General features: G+C 41.5%; 2 protein-coding genes across 6 annotated transcripts in view; one reads left to right on the forward strand and one right to left on the reverse strand.

Moving 5' to 3' along the window:
* Positions 1–1,118: 1,118 nt before the first annotated feature.
* MIA3 (MIA SH3 domain ER export factor 3) overlaps positions 1,119–27,875 on the reverse strand; it is a 36,887-nt gene continuing 10,130 nt past the window's right edge. For 2 of the 4 annotated variants that reach the window (XM_081185944.1, XM_081185946.1), the window contains 25 exons: positions 24,504–27,234; positions 22,470–22,745; positions 20,836–20,975; positions 17,613–17,744; positions 16,848–16,869; positions 15,888–15,976; positions 15,619–15,696; positions 15,425–15,535; positions 13,547–13,618; positions 12,867–12,971; positions 9,470–9,592; positions 9,256–9,358; positions 8,725–8,780; positions 8,172–8,262; positions 7,201–7,339; positions 6,251–6,352; positions 6,107–6,167; positions 5,966–6,001; positions 5,754–5,821; positions 5,131–5,228; positions 4,906–5,028; positions 3,838–3,914; positions 3,605–3,676; positions 2,552–2,693; positions 1,119–1,999 (listed from right to left, as the gene is read on the reverse strand). In XM_081185944.1, the coding sequence (XP_081042070.1) occupies positions 1,677–1,999; positions 2,552–2,693; positions 3,605–3,676; positions 3,838–3,914; positions 4,906–5,028; positions 5,131–5,228; positions 5,754–5,821; positions 5,966–6,001; positions 6,107–6,167; positions 6,251–6,352; positions 7,201–7,339; positions 8,172–8,262; positions 8,725–8,780; positions 9,256–9,358; positions 9,470–9,592; positions 12,867–12,971; positions 13,547–13,618; positions 15,425–15,535; positions 15,619–15,696; positions 15,888–15,976; positions 16,848–16,869; positions 17,613–17,744; positions 20,836–20,975; positions 22,470–22,745; positions 24,504–27,234 (5,370 nt within the window). In that variant the 3' untranslated portion in view covers positions 1,119–1,676. Of the gene's footprint in view, positions 2,000–2,551; positions 2,694–3,604; positions 3,677–3,837; positions 3,915–4,905; positions 5,029–5,130; positions 5,229–5,753; positions 5,822–5,965; positions 6,002–6,106; positions 6,168–6,250; positions 6,353–6,543; positions 6,964–7,200; positions 7,340–8,171; positions 8,263–8,724; positions 8,781–9,255; positions 9,359–9,469; positions 9,593–12,866; positions 12,972–13,546; positions 13,619–15,424; positions 15,536–15,618; positions 15,697–15,887; positions 15,977–16,847; positions 16,870–17,612; positions 17,745–20,835; positions 20,976–22,469; positions 22,746–24,503; positions 27,235–27,875 lie in introns of those variants that run through there. The other 2 variants (XM_081185945.1, XM_081185947.1) reach the window with 2 other exon arrangements.
* The window catches only part of TAF1A (TATA-box binding protein associated factor, RNA polymerase I subunit A), a 38,731-nt gene continuing 30,497 nt past the window's right edge, over positions 19,642–27,875 (forward strand). For both annotated transcript variants that reach the window (XM_081186066.1, XM_081186068.1), the window contains exon 1: positions 19,642–19,822. The gene's annotated coding sequence lies outside the window, so the exon portion shown is untranslated. The remainder of the gene's footprint in view (positions 19,823–27,875) is intronic.

Genomic DNA, 27,875 nt, shown 5'->3' on the forward strand with positions numbered 1-27,875 from the left:
TGAAGCCTGGAGAGCGAAAGCCTGTATTCACCCCATAGGACGCACACAGATTTTCCACAGGCACCATTCTGGGCACCTTCATGTTATAAGGCCTTTTGGAGATGGGTTAGTGTGCAAAGGTTTTTTTAAAAAACAAAAAAAAACATGAGCAACACTACACACCACTTAACATAAAAGAGACTACTCCCCCCCCCCCCCCGCTGGATTGTGGAATAAAATGTATCCCTTTACTTCCCCTCCCTTAAAGCCCTTGTATTTATAATTTGGCAGGCCTAATCCTCTCTGGATTAATTACAGATCAAAGATGAGAATGCACAAAATGCTTTTTTTAAAGTGCAGATATAAAGCAATACATCACTAAACTAGGTCACATGAGAGTCACAGCACAGTCCTAACCGTGTCTACTCTGAAGGAAATCCTACTGAATTCAGTGTTTGTTCCTAGCCAGGTGTTTTCACTTACCTATTACTTGCTGCACATTAACTAGTTATTGACCCATAAGAGGAAAGGAACCATTTTCTTGCAAGTTTACTGAAGAGCCTTGGTAAGCAAGGACCAGTTCTTTGTTTGAGGTGGCCAAGTCACATACCCAGAGCTTGCTTATATATATCCAACAATCCTGCTACAGCCAGCTAGTTTACTTTCTAATGTAAAACTTGTTTTACCCAGCAGAAGGGGGGAAAGAAAAGCCACAGCTGGAGTGTTTCTTCTTGATGGCAGGCACATGACTTAAGTCTTAATACCAAGAACTATTCTGAAAACATTCTTAGTCAAGACGAGTAGTTCCTACTACACTGGTACCTCGGGTTACAAATGCTTCGGGTTACAGACTCTGAATTTTCCTGGGCCGCTAGGGCTCTAAATTGCGGGGGTTTTGTGCTTTACGGAGGCATGACACTGGGTGGTCATCAACTAAGTTTTATTCAGTGTACGCCCACTGAAATCCATGACTGTTACTGAGTTAGGCCTATTAATTGCAATGGGTCTAAAACTTAGCTGAATATCGCCCACTAGCTGGAAGAATTTGTTCTATCCTTTCATCTTAACCCGTCTCGTGACAAGTACTATTCATTACAGCAAAGGAAAATGGATTTGTACAAAATTCATTCTTCTAAATGTAGCAAAAAAAGAGAAAGAGATCTTGCTCACTTTATTAGTAGATTTGTCCTTCCAGTACAGAGTAGTTTGTTTCTGGTCTTTCATACCAGGTAGTTTAAAAATATCTGCATTAGAATCCTCATGTAAACCACTTGTCTACAGTCACTGTAGGCTATATGTGAAGGGGTAGCATTTCTTACCAAAGGTATTTCCACAGGAAATGTTCAAATTATCATTTTGAAATCATTCACCAACTTATTACATAGGCTACATTAATTAAAAACTAACCACACAGGTACTTTCATATATTGCACGTTGAGAGCTGCAGGTCAGCCACAGCTGTAGAAGCAGGCTTCAGGTTCATCACAGAAAAATTATATGTGCATCCCAAGAGGATGAACAAGTCCTCATTTAAAGGTGATCGAATGCGCGTTGCTAGAGAAATTATTTCTGCAAAGGAGAAAGGGGAAAAAAGCTACATAGAAACCAAGTCCAGAGGAGGAAAGAAGAGTTGGTTCTGAAGCCAATGAAATCCTCCCCACATGAAACGTGATGGAGATCAGTCCAGAAATCCAAAGTCATGGCTTCTCTTCAGCATGATGTGCAGAGTCCCGTGAGCTAGCTGGGGATGGGGGACCAGAAGGACCTCCTTGGTAGTCATTGGGTCCAGAAGGTGGCAAGTCTCTGGCAGGAGGAGGGGGGTAGTCCCTTAATCCTTGCGGAGGTAGCCGTGGAGGGCCTGGAGGATAATCTCTTGGGTATGGAGGCCGGAAAGGAGGAGGTCCACGCTGATATACTCTCTGATCAGGAGGTGGTAGTGGACCATGTGGAAAGTCTCTCATTCCAAATGGAGGGACAGGCGGATAGTCTCTTGGAAGAGGTGGTGGAGGGGCTCCACGTACTGGAAGGAAAAGCAGTACAGTGAATTATTCACTGGGAGGAAGTACATACATGCAATCTCACCCCAGAAATTTGACAGAAACCAAACAGCAGGCACAGAATTCCAAGTTTACCAACTTCCATTTTAAAGAAGCATATTTGAAGCCTTTATGCCTGGCAGATAATATGTGAACAGACAACAAAATGTTCCACTTCTCAGAAGAGGAACCATCTGTATTTTGCATGCCTCTCTTGTCACTTCCAGTCCTTTTCCCACATAGTTACAACTGTGCTTTGCTATCAATAGACTCGCCAAATCTATCAAGGCAATATTCAGATGAAATACTTCAGCCAAATATTCAAAGCAGGTTATGGCTCTCAAATTAGTATTGCTAACATTGCTCAGCTCTCACAAATTCACTATGAGGCACCCCTGCCCACTCACTCATTGCCGCGAAGATAACTTTGTTCTGCAACAGGTTGTGAGAAAGATTCTTGAATCTGTAATGCCAATTAAAATAAACATATTCTTTTTTTTAAAAAAAAAAAAAGCACAATGGAAAAACAACCATACCTAAGGGAAGAGGTCGAGGTCCATAGGGTAGCCGGGGTGGAAGTCCAACACGAACTGGAGGTGGTGGCAAATGTCCAGCTGCTGGTGGTCCCATTACGGGGGCCCCTGGGTAAGGTGGTGGGCCTTTAGGACCCATGTTAACCTGTGTAAGACAGAAAAGTTAGTCTTCTACTATATACACCAGCGAAATATAAAACTGATCTTCCACCAAAAATGTTATGTGTTTGAAAGCTATGTATTTTCAAACTCGTTTTCACTGCATACTACCAAACAGGGGTGAGGAATCTCAGGCTAGGGGACCAGTTGCAGCCCTCCAGACCTCTCTAAATGAGCCTCAGACTAAACTCCTCCTTGCACAGCATTTTCAGTGCCCATCAAGTACTTTTGCCTGCTTAAGACTATGCCTGTTCCTTGCCTGAACGGAGAATGTAGAGTCTTGTGTGTGTAGCAGTCTTCAAATTTTGACTGGAATGTAGCCTGCTGTACAAAGGCAAGACTCTCATCCATTGCCCAAACTACTTTTGCCTCTGGCTCCACCCATGATTGGGATGCAGACCTCACAAGGAAATGCTGCTCCTGAACTGAAAAACGTTCCCCACCCGCTATAGGGATTTTCCTTTTCCTGAATACTCTGGCTAAACAAAAAACAGGTGTTCCAACTAAGTTACAGTCCTGAATATTTAACCACCTAAAACCATCATCCATGTAGTTAGTATTTCTTAAAGCACCAGCAAACCCAAACGAACAGTTAATTTAAACACAAAGAAATCCAGAAAGTACCCAAGGGATTAAAAAAAAAAAGCCTCAAATATCTACTATGTTAGATTTCTAGAAAATAACTCAGGACCAAAGCATAGCTTTTACAAATGTAGTATATGTTAGCTACCCTCACCAATGTATGCAACCTTAGGAAGTCAAGAAGCCCCAGAAGAGTTGTAACCTAAAATGAGTCTCACGGGGCTCATTTTGCCATGCCAAGTTATGAAGCATCATGCTCCTCTCCATCAAACCAGGGGAAAGCAAAAGCACCATTCCCAGGCTCCTGGTACTCACTGCTGTTGCTTCAACAGATGAAGGTGGGGCAGTAGAAACACAGGGGGCTTCAGGCTCTTTAGGCGGGTTTGGCTTTATTTCCCCCCCAGCAACATAAAGACAGTAAGATGATAGACAAAATAAGAGCATGATATGTAAGAGCTGATGAGACCTGTACAGTGGGATAACACACAAGGTTCTTCCCAAAATGCCATCTCAGAAGATTTTATAAAACCTCCCTGCCCCTTGCTTACCATTCCATCCACTACTGCAGCAGGAGATGATGTCCTTGGCCCACAGGTCATTAGGGATGCTACAGCAGGGCCAAGCTCTAAAGAGAAAGACCACGTATTTTTTACCATTTTGAAAAGAAATGCACTTTCTCAGTTGACCTGCCATCAGTATAGCTGCAGTCTCTGGTCTTCCCTGGAACATTCTTCTAGATAGTTCAGAATGTTTTCAGGAAATCATAGCTTGGTGAGCAGTTATTTCTGCAACATTATTTGGAGCAATGATGAGGAATCTGTGGACACCCACTTGTTGCTTGTCTACAACTTAGAGATCTTTTGTTCTTCTAAGTGGTATGCACATTTTGTTAAAAATTATTTCTCAATTTATATACCACTTACATGCCCTAATGGCTTCTGAGCACCAGCCAGCACAGCCAATTGTCAGACAGAATGGGAGTTGTAGCTCAGCAACATCTGGAGGAGCACATATTCCCTACTTCTGGTTTAGAGACCTGGGCTATGCACTCCTTTCCTCCCTGAACAGTAATGCATACAGTGGTTTGAGCATTGGACTAGGACCAGGGAGACCCAGTTTCAAACACTCACTCAGCCAGGAAGCTCATTGAGCAACCTTAGCCAATGACTTTCAGCCTAAACTACCTCTCAGGTTTGAGAGGATAAAAAGGGGGAGGGAGAAAACCTTGCACACCATTCTGAACTCCTTGGAGAAAGGGAAGAATGAAATTAGCATAGCACTATGGCATTAAGGATTACTCTATTTACAAACTGTGCACATATGCTAGCAAAAAATAAGGTGCTTTATTTTCCTATTAAGGTCAACAGGACACAAAAGGCTTAAAATTAACTGAATTATAACCCAACATCTATAAACACAGTGTGCCATCCTGGCTAATTTAGGACTGCTTTGTTATGTTTACTATTTTCATTCTTAAACCAAAGAAGGAAAAGTGTGAGAATTTCATAAAAATAAAAAATGGGGCCTTTATAAAAGTTTAAAGTTAACGAAGCAGGCTTCTATAGCAAGACAACCTAGGGAAGAAAGAAAAAGGATTGATTTATTGCCATATTCACCTCTTGAACCTTCTCTTGGATTGGCAGAAAGGGGACGCCCAAGGGGTTCCATCATCAGCGGTGGGGAAGGAGCTCCCCCGCTCACAGGTGAGGGCCCAAAGGATCCATCTCGACTTAATGGACCTGTAATAAAGCATGGTCACTGGTGTCAACTTTTTATTTCCTTTTCTGAAAGGTTAGGCTTGACATTTCAGATCCTCAGCCAAAGGTGAACAGAGCATCTACCTCTGCGAGGGGCGGCTTGATGGTCTGGTCGGCCTGCAGTTGGTTTCACAATTAGTGGTCTCTGAAGCGCAGCTATTTTCTGATCCATCTCTATTAATCTATTAACGGAGGAAAATCGAAAGTTAATCTCAAAGTGCATTCATGCTTGTACGATATAGTGCTGAAGCAGGTGCGCCATGTGGTTGGGGGCTGAGGGGTCTTCAGCCCCCAACATTTTTTCAAGGAGGGGGGTGGGCTCCCCCAAAATCCTGCAGCCCCTGATCCACTTCCTAATCCCCACCGATGTCGTGTAGGGAAGAGGTTGAGCATGGAGCTCTGCTCTGCGCTCCCCATTCTCCACCACACAAGTGCTGGCATCACAGCGGCAGGATGCTCAAGCGTCTCAGCACGGCGCACGAGCGCTAGGTGGGGCAGGACATGTCACATGACATGTAACATAACACATCACATGATGCACCCCCACAATGTGGGGGGGGGCAAGTTGGCGCCTTTGCGCTGAAGGAATTTGCCATTAAATAATATGCACTTTCACCAAGAAACCTGCAGTTGTGAATAACTTAGTATTAGTGGCAGTCTATAAAACCAAGCACCTTTTGAAGTTACCAAGTAGAGAACATACTTACTTGAGCCTTAAGTTGGAATTTTCCCTTTTTTCTTCAGCTAATGCCCTTTCGGCAGAACGTGCTATGAGCTGCAATAGAAAAAAAATAGTGAAAGTCACGTTCTGCTAGGAAAATACACATTAAAGGCTAATTGCTGCTGCTCTGCGAAAAGCATTAACTGCCCTGCTCAACTATAGGAAAAGGTTTTTTATATGCTTTAATAAAATCCTTACCCAATTCTCATGGGCCTTCTTCTCATGGATGTCAATCTTAAAACATTAAGGAAGGAAGGAAGAAAAGTTTATTTGAGTCTGCACATTGGTTTATATCCTACATTGACTGCTTCAGAAAGATTTATTGGGATAGCATCACACCTGATTCTTGTAAGATCGCTCTGTTTGTTGCAGTTCTTCAACAATTTCGTCAATTCTCTTTCTGTCAAAGAATTTGAGAGATTACTTCTGCTCACTGTCTGAAAATATGAGACATTACATTCATCAATCAATCAATCTATTTACTTGTATTTTTTCACGTCTTCAACTGCCAGGACTGCTTTTTCATCTGCAGCAGAGAGCTTCTGATCCTTCTCTTGACGCTCATACTCTTCTTGTGACAACTTCCTAAAGCAGAAATTTAGGTATAATTAACCCTCTGGCCAGATACAGCCTGACAGCACTGGAAAAAGTTCTAAAGCTTTTGTATCACTCTTACACAACTCCATGTTTCAGGTAGTCCTCAACCATGACAAATTGTCAATTGGCGTTTCAGCCTCTCCTTGATTCAATGGTGGGGTAAAATAATTTTTTTAAAAAATTATTTGCAGCTATGGGGATCAATTCTAACCCTATTGGAATGGCTGAAAAAACAGAAGCTGGGTATGTTTAGCCTGGAAAAGAGGAGACTGAGAGTAGATATGATAGCCATCTTCAGATATCTTAAGGGCTATCACACGGCGGAGGGAACATGCTTGTTTTCTCCTGCTCTTCAGGGTTAAGACTCAAGGCTATGGCTTCAAGTTACAAGAAAGGATATTCCGATTAAACATTTGGAAAAACTTTCTGATGGCAAGAGCTGTTCAGCAGTGCAACAGACTCCCATGAGAGGTGGTGAACTCTCCTTCCTTGGAGTTTTTTAAGCAGATGTTGGATAGCCATCTGTCATGGATGCTTTAGCTGAGATTCCTGCATTGCAGGGGGTTGGACTAGATGACCCTTTGGTCCCTTCCAAGATTCTATGAAAGGTAAACAGAAAAGGAGCAAAATGATGTTATAGCTTACACAAGCTTTCCAGAACGCTATTCCTTCCAAATACTGTGGGACTACAATTCCTATCATCTCTTGACAACTGGCCATGCTGGTTGGGTTGATGAGAGGTCATCCAAAACATATGAAGGGTGCCAGATTGGGGTAAACTGGTTTATACCATGTTTTGGGGTATTTTTATCATCTTTAAAAAGCCCAGTACTTACTTCTGAAGTGCCATTTCCTTCTGCTGATAAAGCTCATTGAGAATCTCCACTTTCTGTTGCAGAGTTTTACATTCACTTTCTAGCTGAGATTTTGCTCTCTGCAAGGAACAAGAATCATGTTCCAGCTTCTTGATTTGCTCTGCAATAAAGACAAACCTATTTAGTACAACATTTCTAAGAGCTAAGATACGGTGACACAGAACATTCAATTGCTCAGGAAACAAGACAGTTTTCACTCCAGGCTCTTTGACAGAACGAAAAACTGCAAATTTGGGTGGAAATAAACTTCACACAGAGGCAGGCCAGTGACTTGGAAGAGGTCCCAACATAAAGAGGAGGACCGAAAGATGGTGCCCTGAAGTAAGGAGGCTGAAGGAAGGGTAGGTGGAAAGAGGCAGAAATAAGACCATGAATTAAGCAAAATGCAGTCTATCAAAGAAAGGGCTGTAAAGAAATTCCCCAGAGCTTAAGATAAGGAGATGCTGTAAGCACTAGGGGAAGTAGGATAGCTTAAAGTCAGCAGCCAAAAACCAGAAATCTGCAAACACAACAGGGAGTGGAAAAACTGAAACTGGGCTAGACTATGCACAACTGTTCCCTTTTTCTAGGCCCTATGTTCTCTTGGCCTGAAGGAAATGAGCAGACAAAGAATGTCTAGAAGGCTGATGAATGCCAGCCAATGGGGAATGTAGCTGCTGGATCTAGAGATGAGACAGTGAGAGGTCTAAGTGGTTGACTGTAGTCTCTATCGTCACCACATCATTACACACTGGCAAGCGAAGTATTAGGGACAAAAAGCAGGGTGAAGCAGATGGATTTCATTGACTGATTTGAACTAACCAACCATTCTTGTGCCCCAAGGTTTCTAGTCTATCAACGAAAGGAAATGGGAACCCCCTTAACTGATGAGTTACTGCAGTGGTTTCTTTTAAAGAACTTGTCATTCCAAATTATATATTTGCTGAACACACCTTCCAACTCATGCCTTGCTGCTACTTCATCATTAAGTTTGGACCGCATGTGATCTCTTTCTTCTTCAATGATAGATAATGTTGTTTTTACCTGCAAAAAGGCAACAAATGGTCAGTGAAACACTCTCCTGGAATACAAACTTGGGCCATATTGATTACACAAAACAATGTTTTCATGGGGTTACTTCATGTACCAAACTGCCCCCAGATTCTCTCACAGCACCTTTGAGGTCTGCTATAACTAGTGGGATATTACTGAAGGCGTTTCAGATTTTTGTGAGCTTCTACACTATGGTGGGTAAGGGGAAGGGATCTGTGTTAACATGGGCTCAAAAGAATTTTGTATTTTGGGGCTCTGCTTGGACTCAGATCTTTCAGCCTACCCAGTTTGTGTTATGTGAAATGGGTGTTTTGTGCTTGGGCATGCCTACACAGTAGCCATTTTATGAAGGTACATGCCCCCATGGCAGCAATTCTGTGAAACTGCTATGACACTTCAAGAATCCCAAATGTGCCCACTGCCCCCAAAAGATTGGAAGCATCTGTGTTATACCCTTGAAACATCCATCATCTGTTTAATCTGATTCTTCATCTTTTCATTCCTGGTATCTAGAAGGGAGAAAAATTATTTTCATTGTGTCTGTTTAAGCAAAATTTTCAAAACATGGCAAGAGGAAATCTCCATAGATAATTATCTAGAAGTGTACAGATGAAAGCAACACATTTCAACATGAAGCAGGAAAATATTTCAATTATAGGAATTAAAAGCTACTGATGTTCACAATTGACTCAAGAAAGGGCAGATCACGATGGCAATCCAATCCAGTTATTTATCTGATGAATTGCTCACATTATAGATATAATTCAGAGTTGAGAAATTTACTTCTCAGTGACACAGCCAGTATGTTAGATGGACATCATCTTAATTTCTGGTCTTTTGTATTAGGAGTATCTGTTCCTATTTGACACATAACAGATGTTAATTATTCACTGTTGTGTACCATTGCCCCTAAGAGTCTTCAGCTACTGCTTCCTCAAGATTAGCTGCTTGAATGGTCTACCAGGTTATCTAAGATTTTAGTACCTGAGAGCTCTCCATTGGCCAGATCATTTCCATCATCCCTCTTGCCTTCTGACTCAGATTCTGCATCAAACTGCTTCAGCTGCATAATGCAGTTAGTCAAAACCTAAAGCAGCAGCAAAAAGCCAAATTTTAAACTATAGGACCACAACATTAGGTGTAGTAGTTCAATCACAGTCATGAACACAGAAGAAAGTTGTTCTTCAAGAGAGCTTACTTCAATTTCATTTTCTTTATAGGCAAGTGCTTCTTCCATATCATTCTGAGATTTCTGATACAACTTGATCTGTTCACTGAGCTCACTGTGCCTCTCACTCCAGCCTTCTGCTTGTTGCAGCAGCTGAAAGAACACAAGTACAATATTAACAATATTACTGGGATGACAAACAGCATGTAACTCAGGCCATCAGGTTTTAAAACTACACCAGAGTGGCTAAATATGTCAAAGTTAAAGTTGTGCCAAAACAAAAAAGAACATGCCACCCCTTAAAAAAATAATGCTGGCTCATAATGAGGGGAGGCACAGGCAAAAGAACGATCATCTGCAGCCATGCACAAAATCCTTTAAAATGAAAGCACAGCTTTAACTGATATATTTAGATATCATCTTATAATAAAACCAGAAAACAGGAGGGGTGGGTGGATTGCACAGGGGATCAGCATTTTAATATTCTCCCTGGAGCAATAACATTTCTAAAGCTGCCACAAGGCACCCACCCGATACATAAAGGAATTCAGGATGGGATTCACCTAACCATAACATGCATCTTCAGCATCTGTCTAACCATCTACCGTATTTTTCGCTCTATAACACGCATCTGACCATAACACGCATGTAGTTTTTAGAGGAGGAAAACGAGGAAAAAATATTCTAAATGAAACAGTGGATGTATGATTTTTATGGTTCATGCTGTGGCCACAGACATGTGATCTGACAGTGAGTTTGGGGTAGCCCAATGCAAAAATCCTGAGGATCCATGTGGATCCGTGCTTTGTAACCACGTTTTAAGTGGGGAGGGAAGGTGTAGAAATGAAAAATCACGGGACTAACAGTTATGTGCAGAAAGAAGACTTCCCTTTAGGAAGGAAAAGAACTCAAGGGACAAGGAGCTTTTCCGCGGGGAGGAGGGAGGGAAAGAGCACTGTTGCTTTAAAGGTATACTTAAGGTATTTGCCCTGTGCCTGGGGTTTTTTCCATTTAACAGTTTGCAGCCTTTTCCTTCCGCTCCTTGTTTTGAGGCGGAATAGATTTGAGCAAGTGAGGAGGACTTGGATTGCAGGGGATTGCCATTAGCTGTGTAAAAGTGCTCCTCCTTGCAGCCTGAATGATAAGCAGCCACCAGCAGCAATAGAATGGAGCACAAAAAAGCGGTAGGGGCACTAGGACCCAGACATTGCTCAAATCTATCCTGCCTGAAAACAAGCTGCTCCATGCCAGCCGATCAGCTGAGACGCGGGGGATTTGCGAAGTTTTCCCCTCTCCCTCATGCCCTCCCCAGCCTTTTTTTTTACTTCCTGGTTTTCACTGCGCTGGCTCAGAGCTCGAGGTTGGATTTATTTTGCTGCTGGTTGCTTAAATTTTATCTTTCCTGCCGTCTCTCTGCAGCCTCATTGCTCTGTTCAGAGAGCGCGCAGACCTTTGCTAGCGTCTCTCCCTCCCGTGTAAGCGGCTGCTGCCGGCTTTGCTGCTATGGCTCTCCTTCCCTCCCTCCTTCCTGGCTCCAGGTCGCTTTAAAGAAAGCAAAGTGAGAGCCTCGTAGAGCGTGTAAGTGCCTCCCGCTTTGCCTGACTGACGGCAGCCATGGCTCTGATCCGTGCATTCGCTCCTTAACACGCACAGGCATTTCCCCTTACTTTCTCGGAGCAAAAAAGTGCGTGTTTTGGAGCGAAATTTACGGTATATTTCTTTTAGAATTCATTGTTGAACATTTCCACCTTCTCCAATTTTTCAATATACTGAGAAAGTGTATTGTAAGTGTATTGTATATGGTATATTCCCTTGCCTCAAATGACCTCGGTAGGAGCTGCTGCCCATCAGTGTCAACTGTCAGCAAGGGGAGACTTGCCTTCATCATAACCTGAGCACAATCTAGCTGTTCATCCCCACTCCACTGTGTCAGAGAACCACAGAGTTCCCAAAACCAGATGGGGACATCATTTTGGGTGAGAATTTTTTTCTATAAGCTACTCTTGAGAGCTTCTCAGGAATATAAATGAAGATGTAGATATTCTACATGAGTAAATATTGTAGCTGGCAGCTCCTATGGTGGGGTTTCCTAACCACTTATTTTCCCACAATTGTGCATTCATGTTTCACTTCTACCAAGGTTCCATCTTCTCTAGCTCTAATATCATCAATGTAACAAACGTTAACAGAACATGGCTGTTGCCAGAAGTAATGGGAAGAGAAGGTGTGATAACTATACAGCTATGGTAATTTCTTCAAGAGTCTAGGAATCATCAACTAAGGAAGTTTGACCTGGACTTCTCATCAGCTTTCCTTTCTTCTCTCTCAAGGTCAAAAAGTATTTCTTGTTCAATGTGCTTTCACCATGTCACTTATGTTCTGGCATCATATGGATGTAACTTTAAGTTAGGAAGACACTGAAGAGCATGGCCAGAAATGACCTTCCGGACACTACGAATCTGCACAGGAACAACATTGAGCATGGCTGTGGGGGTGGGGTGGGCAGCTGTTCTTGCCAGTCACAGGAACTAGAGGCACCGTCATCAGGTTTCATTCTCTCACAGAGCAATGCAAATCAGCCTCCTAGCATTAGGGTTCCAGACTGTCTTTGCAATGACCAGCTTTAAACAGGACAGCAAGTATAATTCACTGTAAAGAACTGTACTTGTCATATAAGCAAAGGATTTAATAAAAGAAAGTATGAAGCTCGATATGGTCAAATGCAGTGCTTTTTTCTAAAAAAATGTTTAGGGGTACTCTCATTTTGACTCAGGAAAATCACCATTTTATAGTTCAAATTGGAAAAAATAAAAACAGTAAACGGACAAAAGTACAAAGATTCACAAAATGTTTAGTGGTACGCGTGGTTTCTGCACATGTTGTAGGGGGACGTAAAGGGCAAATGGGGCTTATTAACCTGAGAAGGTAGCCCATCTAGCAGAAGGAAAACCCTGAACCTAAACTTCTGCTGCCTTGTGGGATATCTTCAGGAGAGGAAAAGGCTAAGGAGTAAACCCTACACAAAATCTGAGCAGAGTCACTAAGATGGTTGGATTGCACCTTGTACGCCTCCTTCCGGCAACTCCAGCCAAGCTGGTGCCAAACATATTGCTCTGCTTTCCTTTGGACCACATCAGTGAGGCTGAGAGGGGGGTCTTGTTGTCTAGATGGTCCAGGACCTCCATATATACTACCCAGGCTTACATCCCGGAGAGGTCACTTCGGTGCTGCTAACACAGCGTTTAGACTTCAGCTGCGGAGGTGCACTCCATTGTCTCTCAAGACAGATGAATGCCAACAACTACTCATGCCCCTCAATATTTAAAAATGAGCAAACTTTTCAAGCAGAATTAACTTGGTCTGATATGTACACAAAGCAAAGCCTAATTTATGAAGAACAGCAGTTTAACAAAAATGGCACACTCACTTGCTCCTTACTCTTCTTAAGTCTTGTATTCTCTTCTTGAATACGACTCAATTCAGACTTCACTTTTTCTTCACTTAGTTTAGCTTCATTAAGAGCTATCTGCACCTAAAAATTCCAATAATTTCAAGTTTAATATGCAAACCACATAAAAATGCCAGCTTACACCAAAAAAGCACAGAATAATTTAATAACCCACAACATTCAGAATTTAGATTCTTCTATTATCTTGGGAGACCATACCTCCCATTAAACCATGGTTAAAAACAAATTATGGTTTAATACAAATGCACAAGCTGTATGTGCATGCAGCTAAAAAATTCCTACAGCATTCCTCCCTCCACTTCTGTTGCATCACCTTGAAACATGACAGATTCTCGCTTGTTGTGATGTTCAAACCCAGGCTCATGGTATTAACCCTGAACAAACTGCAAGCAGTAAGCCAAGACCAAACTTTTGTTTATTGCTCATAGATTTGTTTATTTGAACATCAGGACAAGCCAGACACTTAATTGGTCCTGGTAGCACAGCAGGAGTGTGAAGAGCAGAGTGAGAACTTTTCAGCAGCATGCACCAGCAAGTTGTGCATTCACATTGAACAGTAATTTGTTTTTAACTGTGGTTTAAAGTGATGCTGATATCAGGTCAAAGATTTACTTGAATTCAAAATCCAGATGTGTTACCTCAGAGAGCTCTACAGAATGCAATGTGATGACTTCTTGGAAGTTCTCCAAAGACTTCTGCGCTTCTGTGAGCTGTGAATAGGAACAAAAAAGGCATACATATTGGGCTTGAAAATGAAAGAGTTATACTGACATTACAGTTACTGAGATGTATAAGTACGTAAACTAGTTAAGCTGGCTTTCAGGTTACCAGCAACCTAATATAATTTATTTCAAGTTCTGTAATGAAACCCAGTTACAAAGACCCATCTGTGTTGAGAAATAGGTTCCTTACCCCCTCAAAGAAAGGAGCAGCATACCAAAGATCCCTAAACACATTTACTAGTCTCAGAATAAGAAAAGATACATATTGAGCTGGAATACTGGCTCATATTGCGTCAGGAGCACATTCATAAATAGCCTTAGGCAAACAAGTCACTATTTCTCAGTCTCACCAACACAGTATGTGAATACTACTAGCCTACCTTATAGCACTGTTGCAAGGACTGAAATAAGCTCTATGAAGTACTCTGAATACTGCAATGTGCTAAATAAATGTTAAGCATTATCAGTATGCTTAAGATCAGGGATCAGGCATGTTGTTGGACTCCAACTTCCATCAACCTCAGCCGCCTCCATAAGAGATGATGGGTATTGTAGTTCAGAAACATTTGGAGAGCCACAATGTTTGCTTTAGGTTCCAAGGAAGGGACACCTGCTCCTGGCTCACACCAGTCCTTCCCTAGGGCCTCCCTCCTGGCATGTATCCTTGGGCAAGATGCATGCCCTGAGGTGGAAATGCAGAGAGGAGAGCCACCCACTCGCCTGGGGTCCACCAGCGCCCACCATCGAAATGCGTGGCCAAGGAGAGGTGGCCAGGGAAGGGTTGTGCTTGGCTGCTTGGCCTGCTCTCTGCCACCCTCCTCCTAGGCCTGCTGCAGCTGCAGCTCCAGCACTGCTGGGATGCTGCCAGGTCCGCCAAGGAGTGCCAGCCGCAGCTCCCACTGGGAGCTCACTGAGCTGAGAGGGCAAACAGAGTAACCAGCAGGCAACCTCTGTAAAAAGCAGCCACCACAAGGGTGCAGGGAAGGCCACCTGTTGCCTCTCGCACAACGCCCGCAAAGTGGGTAGTGGGCGCAATCCTTGCCTTGCCCCAGCTGATGGCAACGCACGCTATGCCATTGTCTAAAGGGCTGTCACATGGAAGAGGGAGCAAGCTCGTTTTCTCCTTCTCCAGAGCGTAGGACCCAAACAATGGATTCAAGCTATAAGAAAGGAGATTCTGACAGTAACAGCAGTTTGACGGTGCAAAGGACTTTTTCAGAAAGTGGTGGACTTTCCTTCTTTGGAGGTTTTTAAGCAGAGCTTGGATGGCTATCTCTCATAGATTCTTTAGCTGAGATTCCTACATTGCAGGGGGTTGAACTAGATGACTCTGGGGGTCCCGTCCAACTCTACAATTCTATAAATGTTGTAAGATTATTAACTTAAAAGTTACCATTAACTCTCCGGACTATTCTACCTTCAGAACATAGGAGAAATAATGAAAATAAAGCTTGGAGGCATGAGTGTAGATAGAACATTCCAGGGAAAATTCTAAGGATGTGTGACTAACGAGAGCCATTTGCGTGGATTCCAAAGCCGTGAAGGCCCACATCGCACAAAAATGGTCAGGTTTCCAAAACCCAATGGAAAATATGAGTTACTAGATTTTTCAATCGTAAGTGCTGACATTTAAATATTAAACAGATTACAGAATTTAATGTCAAACTGAAGTTAAAAAAAAGTTCACCTCTTCAAGTGTTCATGAAGTTCTCAACCACCACCACCTTTCCAAGGAGCTTAACCACACTCTCAAACACGCCAACAGCCAGTAGCAAAGTAGGAAAATTTGCTTACTTGTTTCTGTTTCTCTGAGTAGTGCTCTTTCTCAGTTTCTAGCATGGTGTGCAATTTTTTCACTCGCTCATCTAACAGATGGTTTGTTTCTTTAAGCCCCCTGATTGTGTCCTGTTAACAGCAATGGAAAGATATGTTTATTTTGTTTAAATATTTTAAACATCTGTCATAAGAATAAAATCCTTGTTTCATACCTTAAGCCCTGTAGCCTCATCTGAGAGATTTGTGTTTTGTTTCTGGGCCTCGTTCACAGCTTCTTTTGCTGCTTTTATCTTTTTAAAAGAAAACAAACAAACATGGAAAGTAGAAACTTAACATTAATTTCATTTTTGATATCCCAAATTATGACCTTCCCAATTATACCACTAAAAGAGATTAGAGGACACGCACATTTTAGATTATCCAAACACTGATATTAAATTTTTAACTTCAGAATAATAAAGACATGCAGACAGCACGATACCTTTTGATCATATTCCGACATCTTTTCTAAGATTTCTGTCTTTTCTTTTAAGAGAGTTTTAATCTTTTCTACAAGTTGTTTTTCTGTCACTAGAAAAAAGAAAATTAGGGACAAATGTGGAGCATTTTTCTGTAGAACTGGGCTACCCTGCTAACCCTTACACATCACATGTACCTCAACAATTACAAATAAAAAATGCCCCAACATGGCCCCCACCCCACAACACTGATGTCAACTGCTGAAAATGGTGAGCTTAGACATCACAATATATCATGGATCTATCATTCAACTTAGGTTCAGTTTCCCTGAACTGGGACTGTCAACTCCAGTGTGCATGCAGTTCACTGGAAAAAAGGGCTCTTTTCCCACCCTGGAGATCTTCTATTAGGCTTCTGCATTTTATGCTAACAGACACACCACATTATGACCCTTTTTGGGGACTCAAGGGGAAGGTATTCTTCATACTGAAACCTATTATGTCAAAGCTCCAGTGAGGTAGTGGGGAAAGACACGTTCAAGATGCACTGGAAAAAGTTAGGCAGACAGTACAAAGGGGGCTATTGGAAAAAGGCAGGATTCAAAGGTCTGTATATGCACCAAAGCTTCTTAGGCCTTCCTTTCTCACTGCTTTCCCCACCCTCTCAAAACAAAAACAAAACCACCCTTGGGAGATTCTCCTAAGTAGAATCCAGCACAGCACAAAGGTGTAGAGACAGACGTGGAAGTTCCCATGAATCCAGGAAAACACCTGAGGGACAGGTACATGCAATCATTGGATTACAACCTGGTCTGCCTAGACAAACAGAGTAAAGAGCAGCCAGAATACTGAAGTGTACAAATAGCTCTTTATACATGTGGTATTAAATAATAAATTCTGATACTAAGTGCTCAAAGTTATATTAAACAATAAAGCAATCCTGCCATACAATCTGCAATATCGCAAGGACAAAATATTCCTACCTTGATACATTCTACTCTTTACCTACAAAAGGAATGGATAAAAGACAGCATTATGAGAAAGATTATGCCATTTTATTAATGCCATCAACAAAGAAAAGTAAATGTTTGTCAATAACCGCTCCAAGAAATATCAACACAAGCATGGTTTCCATTGCAAGTATCAATTTACATTATGCAAGCAAGCTTCTAATAAAAGCTTTTAGGTTCTGCTTCAAAGTCAGGCCAAAGTTCTGGTTATGCAAGTACTGTGTGGGTACAATTAAAAACATTTGATTTTGAAACTAAAAGAGCAACAAGTAAAGTACCAGTTTGAAGCTTGCCCATCAAGCCATTCTATCATTGATGATGTTGTAATTTGAGGCAATAATAAACTTGCCACACAAATTATTATAGAAACTTCTCTCTTTATTTTGAGAATGTAGACCACTGTCCATATTATCAGTACTGAAACTGTCTAGCAAGGATCCATCTTTGCCATTACTATTTATTGTTCAATTTTAACATTGGATTTAGCAACTGCAGAACAGTACGTTTCCAGTAAGTGTCAATGTGGCACTTTTGACACAAATGTTCAGCACTGACTTGTTTTCTGTTAAAACACTTCATTAAAAAGTATTTAAAATAAATTTATGTGCTTTACTGTTGAAGGTAGAATTATTTGACACCAAATATTGAAGCTTGAAAGACTTCATAATCATAACTGTCAAAGCTCAGCCAGTTAACTAAACATCAGTATACTGTATCTGACCTTGAAAATATACTTACAGATAGACAAGTTCTCCACAAGAAAATGGCAAGTGTGGCAAATCCCACAAAGACAGTAATAATAATGGGCTCCCAAGGAAGTCCATGGAAGTCAGGACCAGGCTGCATGTCTTCAGGTAGTGTTGAAACCAACTAAGAAAAAAGTTGGCAAATTTTATTCTTCTTAAAAGCTGTCAAGTGAGTACATATTTAGAAAATGCACCAAACTCATAGGAAAGTTTACACAGAAGAATGTCCACTAATTTCAATGGGGTCCACTCCCAATTGTGTCTCATATGCCTGGCAAGCTTCATCCTTACAACCAAAAATTATAGCCTAATCATATGCACACAGACCAGAACAGAAAGGACTTAATGTAAAGTATGACAAAATCTAAGGGGTTCTCTCACCAAAGATAAGGCAGCTTGAGCTGGGTTGTGGGAAAGGAATTCACAAGTAGTTCCCTCTGTTCTGCTTAAAGAAATTCTAATTTTTGATTCTTCCAACAACAACAACAAAATCAATATTCCCTGTTACTGTTAACTTTTGGGTTTATTCTTCTTCAACAACAACATCCTACACATTTAAATTTAGCCAAGTTAAACCTAACATAATCTTAAGTCTAAATCCCTGATGACTTTCAAGTTGTTAGTTTTCTTAAATTATTCCTTGTTAGAATTTCAAAATATATATACTTAGAAATTCAGAAGGTAATTTCAGAACCCATACTTTACTAAGTTTTGAAGTTGTATGTTGAATCAAAGGTATGTATGTTGAATTAAAGCTGTTGGATCCTTGATAGCTTGCTATTACACCACACATTTACAACATCTTGTTATTGAGAGTTACACAAGCTTTCAGTTTCATTCCCAGAAACCTTTGCATCACTAGGTGTACTGATACGCAGAAAACAGGGGGTGGAGAGGAGAAACCAGGACTCTGCTCACACAGAACTCAAAACACAATTATTCCAGGTTCCTGTATCACTACAGATCTTTCCACACAAGAAGAATTAGGTATTTGTCATACTGAAACCTATGACACATATAGCAATACAGGATCTATGTGATCTCTCTCCAAAAACATATAGACACAAACAAGAAAACTTTACTGAAATGTGCATGATTCTAATTTATGTTTTCTAGAGTCGTCTGCAAAGTGGAAGTGAAGGATGCCTTATTTATTTCCCGGAAGAGTCTGAGGTTACATGATACAGGAGCATGAGGCTTCAAAGCCACAAACATTTACAAACAACTCACTGTAAAATGGGGGCTGGGACGAGAGAAAGCAGTCAAGATGCAACTTCAGGGCCATTTACTGAACCCTCGAAAATTGTCTGATCTCCTCTACACTCCTAGCTCCTGTGAGCCCACGAACTTGCAAGAACTACGAAAGCTGATCTAAACAGGTTTATCCCCACTGGAACTCTGTATTCTGCAAAAGTCATTTCAGGGCACAACTTGTTTTTGGGCTGTGTACGCGTTTTGAAAACAGCATTACATTCCCCACCCCCAGCAGCAGCACCGGACTAGCATTTGTTAAATCTTTCTGCCGATCCACATCTGCCCTGCAAAAGGGGGCGGAGAGAGAGGCAAGGAGTAAACAAATCCTCCTCTGTCGTACGGAAACCCACGTTTCCCCTTCTCCCTGTGTCATCTCAAGCACTAGTTTCACCTAGTTTCTCCTCGCACTGTCTCTAAAGGCCCATCGGGTTACTTTCACCTCCACCCAACCCCCACCCGCATCCCTCGGCCGCCGCCGCCACGGTCCTTTCCCCAGGTGCGACGGAAGCCCCCAACGGGCGCTCGGAGCCTTCAAAATACGAAGAGCCCTGGAAGGCGGCCCCCCTGCGAGAAGGGGGCGACAAGAACCCCTGCGACTACAACTCCCCCCCTCTCCTAAGACCCCGCCGAGATTCGCCCCTTGCCTGGCCGCCAGCCCCCGGCTCACCTCCAGAAGGCGGCCCGTGAGGGAAGCGTAGCCGCGGGACAGCGGCCCCAGGAGAAGCGCCGCGCCGCCACCGGGGGCGCCGGGAGGACTGACGGACTCCATATGGGGAGAGGTGGGCGGGGAGAGACGCTTGCCACTATCTGAACGGGAAGGAGGCGGCGGAGGCGAACTTGGCCCGTTCCTCCCCGACCGTTGATACGGCGCCTGTGTTCCCCGCAGGGACACGTCACCTCGCGCTGACCCTCGAGCGACCCCGTGACGTCATCGGCCCGTGCCGGCAGGTCAGGGGGAAGGAGATTCCGGAAGGGAAGGTGGCCGCGCCGGGTCCTTGCCGGAAGTCGGTGAGGGCGGGTAGGGCGGGAGCAGCGGTGACAGACCGGGACGGGTGCTCTTGGCTCGGCAATGGGGTGGCAGCACGTTCCTGCGGACTCTCTTTTGACTCCCGAAGGAAAGCGCTGTAGCCGTTCACTTGATACGGGGAGCGGGAGCACGGCTGGAGGCGACCACAGGCCTCAGCTCCTCAAACGGCACTGGTTTAAGTTACTTTGGAGGCAAAACTGTTTGGCTTCAAGAGCAAGCGCGTACCTTTTATATTCAGGTGTGTGCAAAAGGGGCGGGGGGAACCACCTATTTGTATATAACGGGTAGTCTAGAAGAACAGGCAAGGAAGGCTCTTTTTTTGAGCAGGAGAGCAGCATGGGTGTGCCTACTGCTGGTTTTAAACAACTAAAAATCATCGCCATGCATGCTGCTTTTCTCATAATGGGTTCCAGGTGTGTGTTTGCTGAAATCTTTTAAACATGCTTGAACAGCAGTCAACTATCACCGAAATTACAGTGGTACCTCGGTTTATGAACATAATCTGTTCCGGAAAGCCGTTTGAGTTCTGAAAGGTTTGAAAGCCGAAGCCTCAATACAGAGGCTGTGTGACATGTTTGACTTCTGAGGCGTGTTTGAAAACTGAAGCATTTACTTCCGGGTTTACGGCGTTTGGAAACCGAAATGTTCATCAACGGAGACATTCGAAAACCAAGGTACCACTGTCTTTGAACATGCTTCTGTGTGAACGTGGTTCGGACTCGGTTGCAAGCACACTTGGGTGCATAAGGCTGCAATCCTTTGTATTTCTACATGGGAGGGATCTCAACCGAACCACAGTGGGAATCACATATGCACAAGATCAGGCAGCTGCATACCCTTCGACTGGCTTAAACTTCTTTACAAATTTTAAATTAAACATGTATTTAGACATTAACACCACACTGATTATATACACCATTAAGTAGGTACTCACAAGCTCTGTGAAGGGGTGCATATTTTCCTTTGCTGATAAGATAGCACTATCCAAGGCAGCAGTAATATGTGGAGCGGTAGAGTCTGCATCTGATGGATTACTACTCTCTTCTGTGGCATCATCCTTAGCATTAATTATACCTTAGGTTAAAAAAAGTTCCATATATTATTTTCACTAAATGTCTTCAGCAAAAAAAAGCATCTTAAAGACAAATACATTACTTTTGGCATAATTATTAACACATTTATCTTCTGTTGTACATCACCCACATCCCTTCAGAAGAAGGGAGAGTCATAAATACATAAATAAAAGCAATAAAAACTGGTCACAATTCAGACTAATTTCTTATATTTCACAAGGATATGACCTCACTGTTCACATTTCTTCTACATTGTGTGTGTATTACACATTGAGGAAGACACTTCATGCAAGTAGGCTCTAGTCCAAAAATATGCAGGAAGAGGCAATCAAAATTTATCAATTACTGTATATTTGTTCAGAGGCCCTACTTAAGTCTTAATTTAAGTGTATCCCAGGACACAGCTACATTAGTGAAGAAAAAGCGTTTTATATGTGTTATAACACTGTGACACCAGATGGCACTGTGGAGTCCCGTCTTTTGCCAACGTGATTTCCCGCTATGAGGTTTACAATGCATTTTCCTGAAACATTTTTTTAATGTGTCTAGATCGAGCCCCAGACCTGTACATCTCAATATTGCAGCTTGTTTACTCATTAGTCAATCTGAGTAAGTCTTGAAATCCATGGGACTTACTTTTGAGTAAATATGTGCTGGCTTGTGCTGTAAGTGCACATACTATTGCAACCTAACAACATGATCCTAAGCATGTTCACTAATTAGTAATTCTTATGGCCCAGTAAATGTCTTTCGAATTGCACCCTAGTGGGTTAAGTCAGTTCAAATACACTACTGATTCACTCATAATCCAATACCGTCATCATACCACAATTTAGAGAAAAACTTTCTAAATCTAAAGAGATTTGTCTGTAGAACCTTACTTATATGCAGATACATTTTCTCTGTTGATGACCATAATTTTAGAAGATCTTGTCTGCTGAATTGTTGACTTGAAAATGGTGAAAAAAATCACCACTGATTATCTTACACTAGCATATCAAGGTAGGATTTCTATAACACAGGTTCAAATTCTGAGCCCTCTGTGCATCTCTCGTTTAAATGGAGAAAACACCATATGTACAGTCATATGCTCTGCAATCATAGTAAGCTGCTTAATTAAGGTGTTGACTTTAATTTCATAAGTAATTTCATTCATGGCTGAGTCGGAAGAACATGAGACACTTAATCTCAGGGTTGCAGGTTCAAGCCCCATGTTGGACAAAAAAATCTTGCATTGCAGTGGGTTGGCCTAGATGACCCTTGTGGTCCCTTTTCAACTCTACAATTCTATGAGAAGTTGTTATATTTTTCTTTGTAACTATGCCTTTGGGCATTGGAAATCTTTAAAAACCTAGACAATAATGTCACCAGCAAAATATACCATTTTGAATATAAATATGCCTACTTTATAGACTTCAATTGGTATGCTTCCTTTAAAAACTACATTGCTTTTTGTTAAGAGAAAGAAGTTAAAGAACAGTTATCAAAAGGTTACCTGGAACGACGTCCCTCTCCATTCCTGAATCAATTGATGTAAGAGTCGTATCCGCAACTGGCAATATTTTGTCACTATCAAGGACACCCTTGATTTCTGTTTCATCCAAAGTTCCAGTCTTTTCCAAAATATTCCTATGTTCCTTTGGTTGATCTGGGTGAATAATTTCTTCCTTTGCTGTTGACATCTGTTCCAAATCTCGTGGTAACTCTTGATCTAGGTTCTCTACAGGGCTTTCTATAGAATGTCTGTCATGCTCAGTTTCCTTTGCATTGGCTACAGTGAACAGAAGTATATATTTTAGTTAGGTTATACACCTGCCAGCACCTTGCCTACTTCTTAAATTAAATTTCACATTTTTCTTTGTTTGCAAATACATTACTTTCATTTCAGTAACTCCGAATTAGGAATTTCTATAAACATTTTTTCAGAATACAAATATTAGTAATGTGAAATACTTTTTTTCGTAAGAATAGCCACCATCCCCTGCAGGACTTGTGAACTTTTGTTAATTTATTCTGTTTTTTATCCTGCCTTTCTTACATCATAGAACTCAAGGGACATACACACTTTCTTCTGTGCAGGCCAACTGACCAGCTTAGCTTCAGCAACATTGCTGCATATTGTTGTTTCAGATTGACGACTTTGAAGAATTCTAGCTACCATTTTAAATAAATAAATTTTCAACTAGAGAGATAAGCTTAAAAGTTTAAGAACTGACCAACAAACAACCAGCATATATTCAGCCTTAGGATTTTTACAGGCCGTTGCCAGGACTTGCCAACTCAAAATATTTCCGCTGTTTAACATTTGTTCCTCAAAAGGAACAAGTGAAACATTTCCAATGGTTATGGATTAGCAACCAAAACTTCAACATGGATATGCAGATTATATGAAGCTGGAAATGCAGTCCATTTTCAGTGGGGCTTTCAAGACTGATCAAACTTTCAATCTTTATTTTATTGTCTTAGTAGCACAGAATGCAAATTACGATTGTCTATCCCAAGGTTGGTAAACAAGTGGTGAAACAAATATATGGTAAAACTTTTTGTCATCAAGTTCATTCTTAAGAGTTTGAAATTTTAATAAATCATGATATTCCACAAATTAATGCTTCATCTCTCATGTTCATTTTGAATGTAGTAAATATATAATAATCAAACATTTTAAGAACATATGCTCTATAATTATAAAGTTCTTACTACTAGATAGTGCCAGCTGAGCAACTGTGAAGGTGGTCAATTTGTGTGGCAAAATATGCATGCAGGCTCCAGACCACTGTCTGGGGAACAGAATGACCTCATTGCTAATATGACAAGCTGGCTTACCCCATTAGAGACTTTCTAGGTAAATTGAAGTTCTCACACTTGGTCTTCACAAGCCTCAAGCCAAAACAAAAAACAGGCTAGAACTAGTTCTTGGTGTGGTATTTTTATTTTATTTTTTATATCCCACTTGTTAAACTAAAGTCCTTGTGAGGGGTATTCAGCTAACGTTTTGCTCAGAGTAGACTAATTAAAATTAATAGACCTAACTTTGCCATGTTCATTAATTTCAGTGGGTCTTCTCTAAGTAAAGCTCAGTTGCATACTATTCTGTATTCCTTCAGACTGCAGGTGGGGTGTTACATCTGAATGCAAAATAAGCTCCCTCTTCATAGGTACACAGGGTATTTCCATCAAGGCTTTCAACATAAAGCACATTCAATTTCATTCAAAGTAAAACACCATGATTTAAATCTGGAAATAGTTTGTTAAATTCACTGAGCAATTAATCATTTTGATTCAGAGTTCACCAGCTGTCTTAAAAAGTTTCCTCAGCAATTATCCTAGACAAGGGTTGGAGAAATTCTTTAAATAAGTTCAACATCAAGTTTGCAGTGCCTATGTGTCAAGGGTTTCTGGCATATTTTGTAGCCCTGTCAATAACTCAAAATATAGCACAATCCTACACAAATCTTCTCAGAAGTAAGTTCCACCAAGTCCAGTGGGTCTTATTCCTAGGAATGCATAGGGCTGCAGACTCAAGACTTACCTGTAATGGATTCACTAGAGTCCATCCCAGATTCCGGAAGGGAGGCAAGTGGAGCACTCTCGCTAACTGGAGAGTATTTTTGCCTTAATGAATACATTAATTCCTGGATGTCATCCATTAAGGCAGCTTCGTCATCAAACAAATCAATTTCCTTGATCACTTCTTCTTTATTTTCTGCCTCCCTGGAATCTAAAACTTTGTTCAGAACATCCAGAATATTAGACTCTGAAGATTCAAGGATCCGGTCCAATGCCTCTTCAGTATCTGCATGGTTATCAGTGTGTTTCTGAGCAAACATCAGCTCCAACTCCATGTCATGAAACAAAGATTCTATCCTGAAAATATGTTGCTGTCCAAGATACTTTTGGATACGTGCAATACGTTTTTCATCAAGAAATTCTTTCATTATATTGAGCTGCCTCACAGACTCACTGTACTCTGGCTCTGCAGCTTCATGTGTTTTCTCTGAAACATCTTCAGGCCCAAAGTCATCGCTGGAATGCTGGTGCTCTGTTGAGGTCTGTAACTCTTCATGAAAGTCATTCTTGTTTTCTAACTCAGAAGTATTTATTTTATTTGACATTATTTTATCACGTATATAGTGGGCTTTTTCCTGAAGCAGAGAATTTTTCACTTGAGGCGCCACTTCCTCCTGATTTTCCTCTTTGATTTCCTTCCTCTCGCTCAGCTGAGGATCTTTATTTATTTGTATTCCTTCCTGTGCATCATTCCAATCTTCCATGCCATCTTTCTTGGCCTGCTCAAGTGTTGTTATTGCATGTTCTCCTATTGCATCAACAGGATTAGCAGCTCTTGAAATAGCACCATTTGGCATTTGCAACTGAGTGGTACCACTTTCAGCCTCTGACGTGAAACTTTGTTCATCTGCAAGTCTCTCTTTAGACAGTTTTGCGCTCACTGCATTTTCATCCTGTAGTAACTCCTCTTCTAGTACTTCAGGGAAATCATCTTCTTCAGCATCTAACTCCACAGGCTTAAGTTCTTCTGTGTTTTGCTGAGTAAGGTTTCTATGTTGTGTGACTTGCGTGGGTTTTTCTATAATCAATTTCTTCTCTTCTTCCTCCTTTTTTAAATCCTGGGTTACAGTTTCTTGTTCAGATTGGACAATAGGCACTTCAGTATCTTCCTCTGTGGGAATGCTTTCCATAGCAGAGTCATTTGACTGCTTCGTATTACTGAGCACCTTCCCAAGTTCAAGATCTTCTCCATCTTGCGTTGTTTTGCCTTCCAAAAGGTCAGAAGCGCCCAGTTCAGGTTGAGATTCATTTGTTAGTTCTTCCACCAAGTGTGGTACAATGTTCATTGGCTGTTTACCACCGCCATCTTTTTTGCCTATTTTTTCCCATAAAGTTTTGTGTTTTGTATCATTTTCTAAGCTATCTTCAATGTTACCATCTCTTGTTTCCTTTCCTTTTATTATTTTATGAAGAGAAAGGCCTTCTGGGTCATCTTTGATATCACCTAGGGGTGGTTTTAAATGTTTTTCCTTAGCTCCCATGGATGCTTTAGGCTGCCGGCCACCTCCGTAATTCGAAAAGGCACCAAAATCATGTGTAGAAGTGCTTTGCAGTTCTTCTATGGTGGGTTCAACTTCAGCTTTTGAATACTCTTCTTCGTAGTCCTGAGTTTCATGTTTTTCCCCCTTAGGGTCCCCCACATCTACATTATGTATCTTCTTTGTAATCAGATCATTTTCTGGTGTGATGCTATCATCTTCTGCTGAAGATTTTGAATCAGCTAACACATCTGTATTTTCCTTCTTGCTGATTAGGACCACTTCATCATTATCTTCATCATCTTCCTCCTCCTTGTCCCCATCAGTTTCATCGACTGTTCTTTCACCTCCACTGACAATTGCAAAAAATTTATCTCCTAAATTTGTTAGTAAACTAGAGTCGTCTTTTTTCTCATGAACAAATCTTCCTGCAGCTTCCGCAATGCCATCGTCAAGGTCACTAGTTTCTGATTCAAAAACCCCATCAGATGGCATCTCTTCAGCTTCTGGGTCTTCTGATGATTTTGTTTCTTCTGTAAAAGACAGCAAAGGGATTTCTTCAGACTGCTCCTCAGGTTCTTCAAGCTTCTCTGTATCGTAAGAGTCAATGCCCAGATCTTCGCTGAAATCATCATCTAGAGGTGTAACAAGGCTAGTCGTCTCGTCATCAGACACAAGGGCATCTGCAGTTGAGCCAAGTGTTGTTTTCAAGTCTTCCAATACTTTGTGTTGGCGTAGATGTGTGTCAGGGCCTTCGCCTCCATTATCTGATTGTTTAGCTTTGCCCTGAGATACACTAGAGTTTTTGGCACTTTCATATTTTGGCACTTTTAATGTTTCTTGCAGCATTTCTTCTGAAGGCTGATGTGCACTTTGGTCTCCCTGAGGACTGTCTGTGTTACTATTTACAGTGAGGTCCTTGCTCTTGGAATCAAGAGCTCCCTCTACATTCTCGTTACTTTCAAAAATAAAATTGTCTTTTTGATCCATTTCCGCATGGTCTTCACTGCCGACTTCTGAGCCCACTTCAGAACCACCAGTCTCTGGTTCTACTGACTCTGTATGCTCATCACCTTCTGTTTCCGCTTCCTTCTCAGTTTCTAGCTGAGCTTCTGCATCACTAGCCACCATGTCCTCTGATAATTTTAAAAGCTCTTCTGCATTATAATTGTCAAAATCATCCTTGCCTCCATTAAAGCAAACAAAGTCTGTTTCCTGAAAGAAAATAAATAATCTTAGTTACTTAAGGAAATAATTTATCTTCTAAAATTTACTACTATATTGGCATCTTGCTTTAACCTAGCTGAAATTTAGATTTTTATTGTTCCCACTAAGATCCACAAGGGAGTCATCTATTTAAAATGGATAGTAAGAACTCCTTTAGATTTTGAACAAGTTTAGCGCTACAATCCTGTGCCTGCTTCCTTGGAAATAAGGCTTTATGGACACAGGCATAGGATCAGGTTGTACAGAACAGAAACCCTGATAAATTGTGATGTACCAATTGCACAATGGATTTTGCTTATGCAAACAGGACTTCCCCTTCCTCTGCTCCCCACCCCGCAGCCTCCCATAAAATCTGCTCCAGAAGACTGGGGGCCCTCCAGAGCAGGGTTGTTGTTGTTGTTGTTGTTGTTGCTGCTGCTGTTTTAGTGTGTGGGAGGCTGCAGAGGGGAAGGGGGGAGAAGTTTTGTCACTTGTGCTGGTGTGATCCTGGATCTCAAACAGAAAAATTTATTGGTCTAAAATACAGAGAATTTTGTTGCTGGAGAAAATATTTTAAAGAACAGCTTTTCTTCTTTTTCCATCTCAGTCTTCCCTTTCCCCTTCTTCTCCTGGGTTCATTTATATGGTCT

This window comes from Podarcis bocagei, assembly GCF_964188305.1.
Source record: "Podarcis bocagei genome assembly, chromosome: 3".
In the NCBI taxonomy this organism is placed as follows: domain Eukaryota; kingdom Metazoa; phylum Chordata; class Lepidosauria; order Squamata; family Lacertidae; genus Podarcis; species Podarcis bocagei.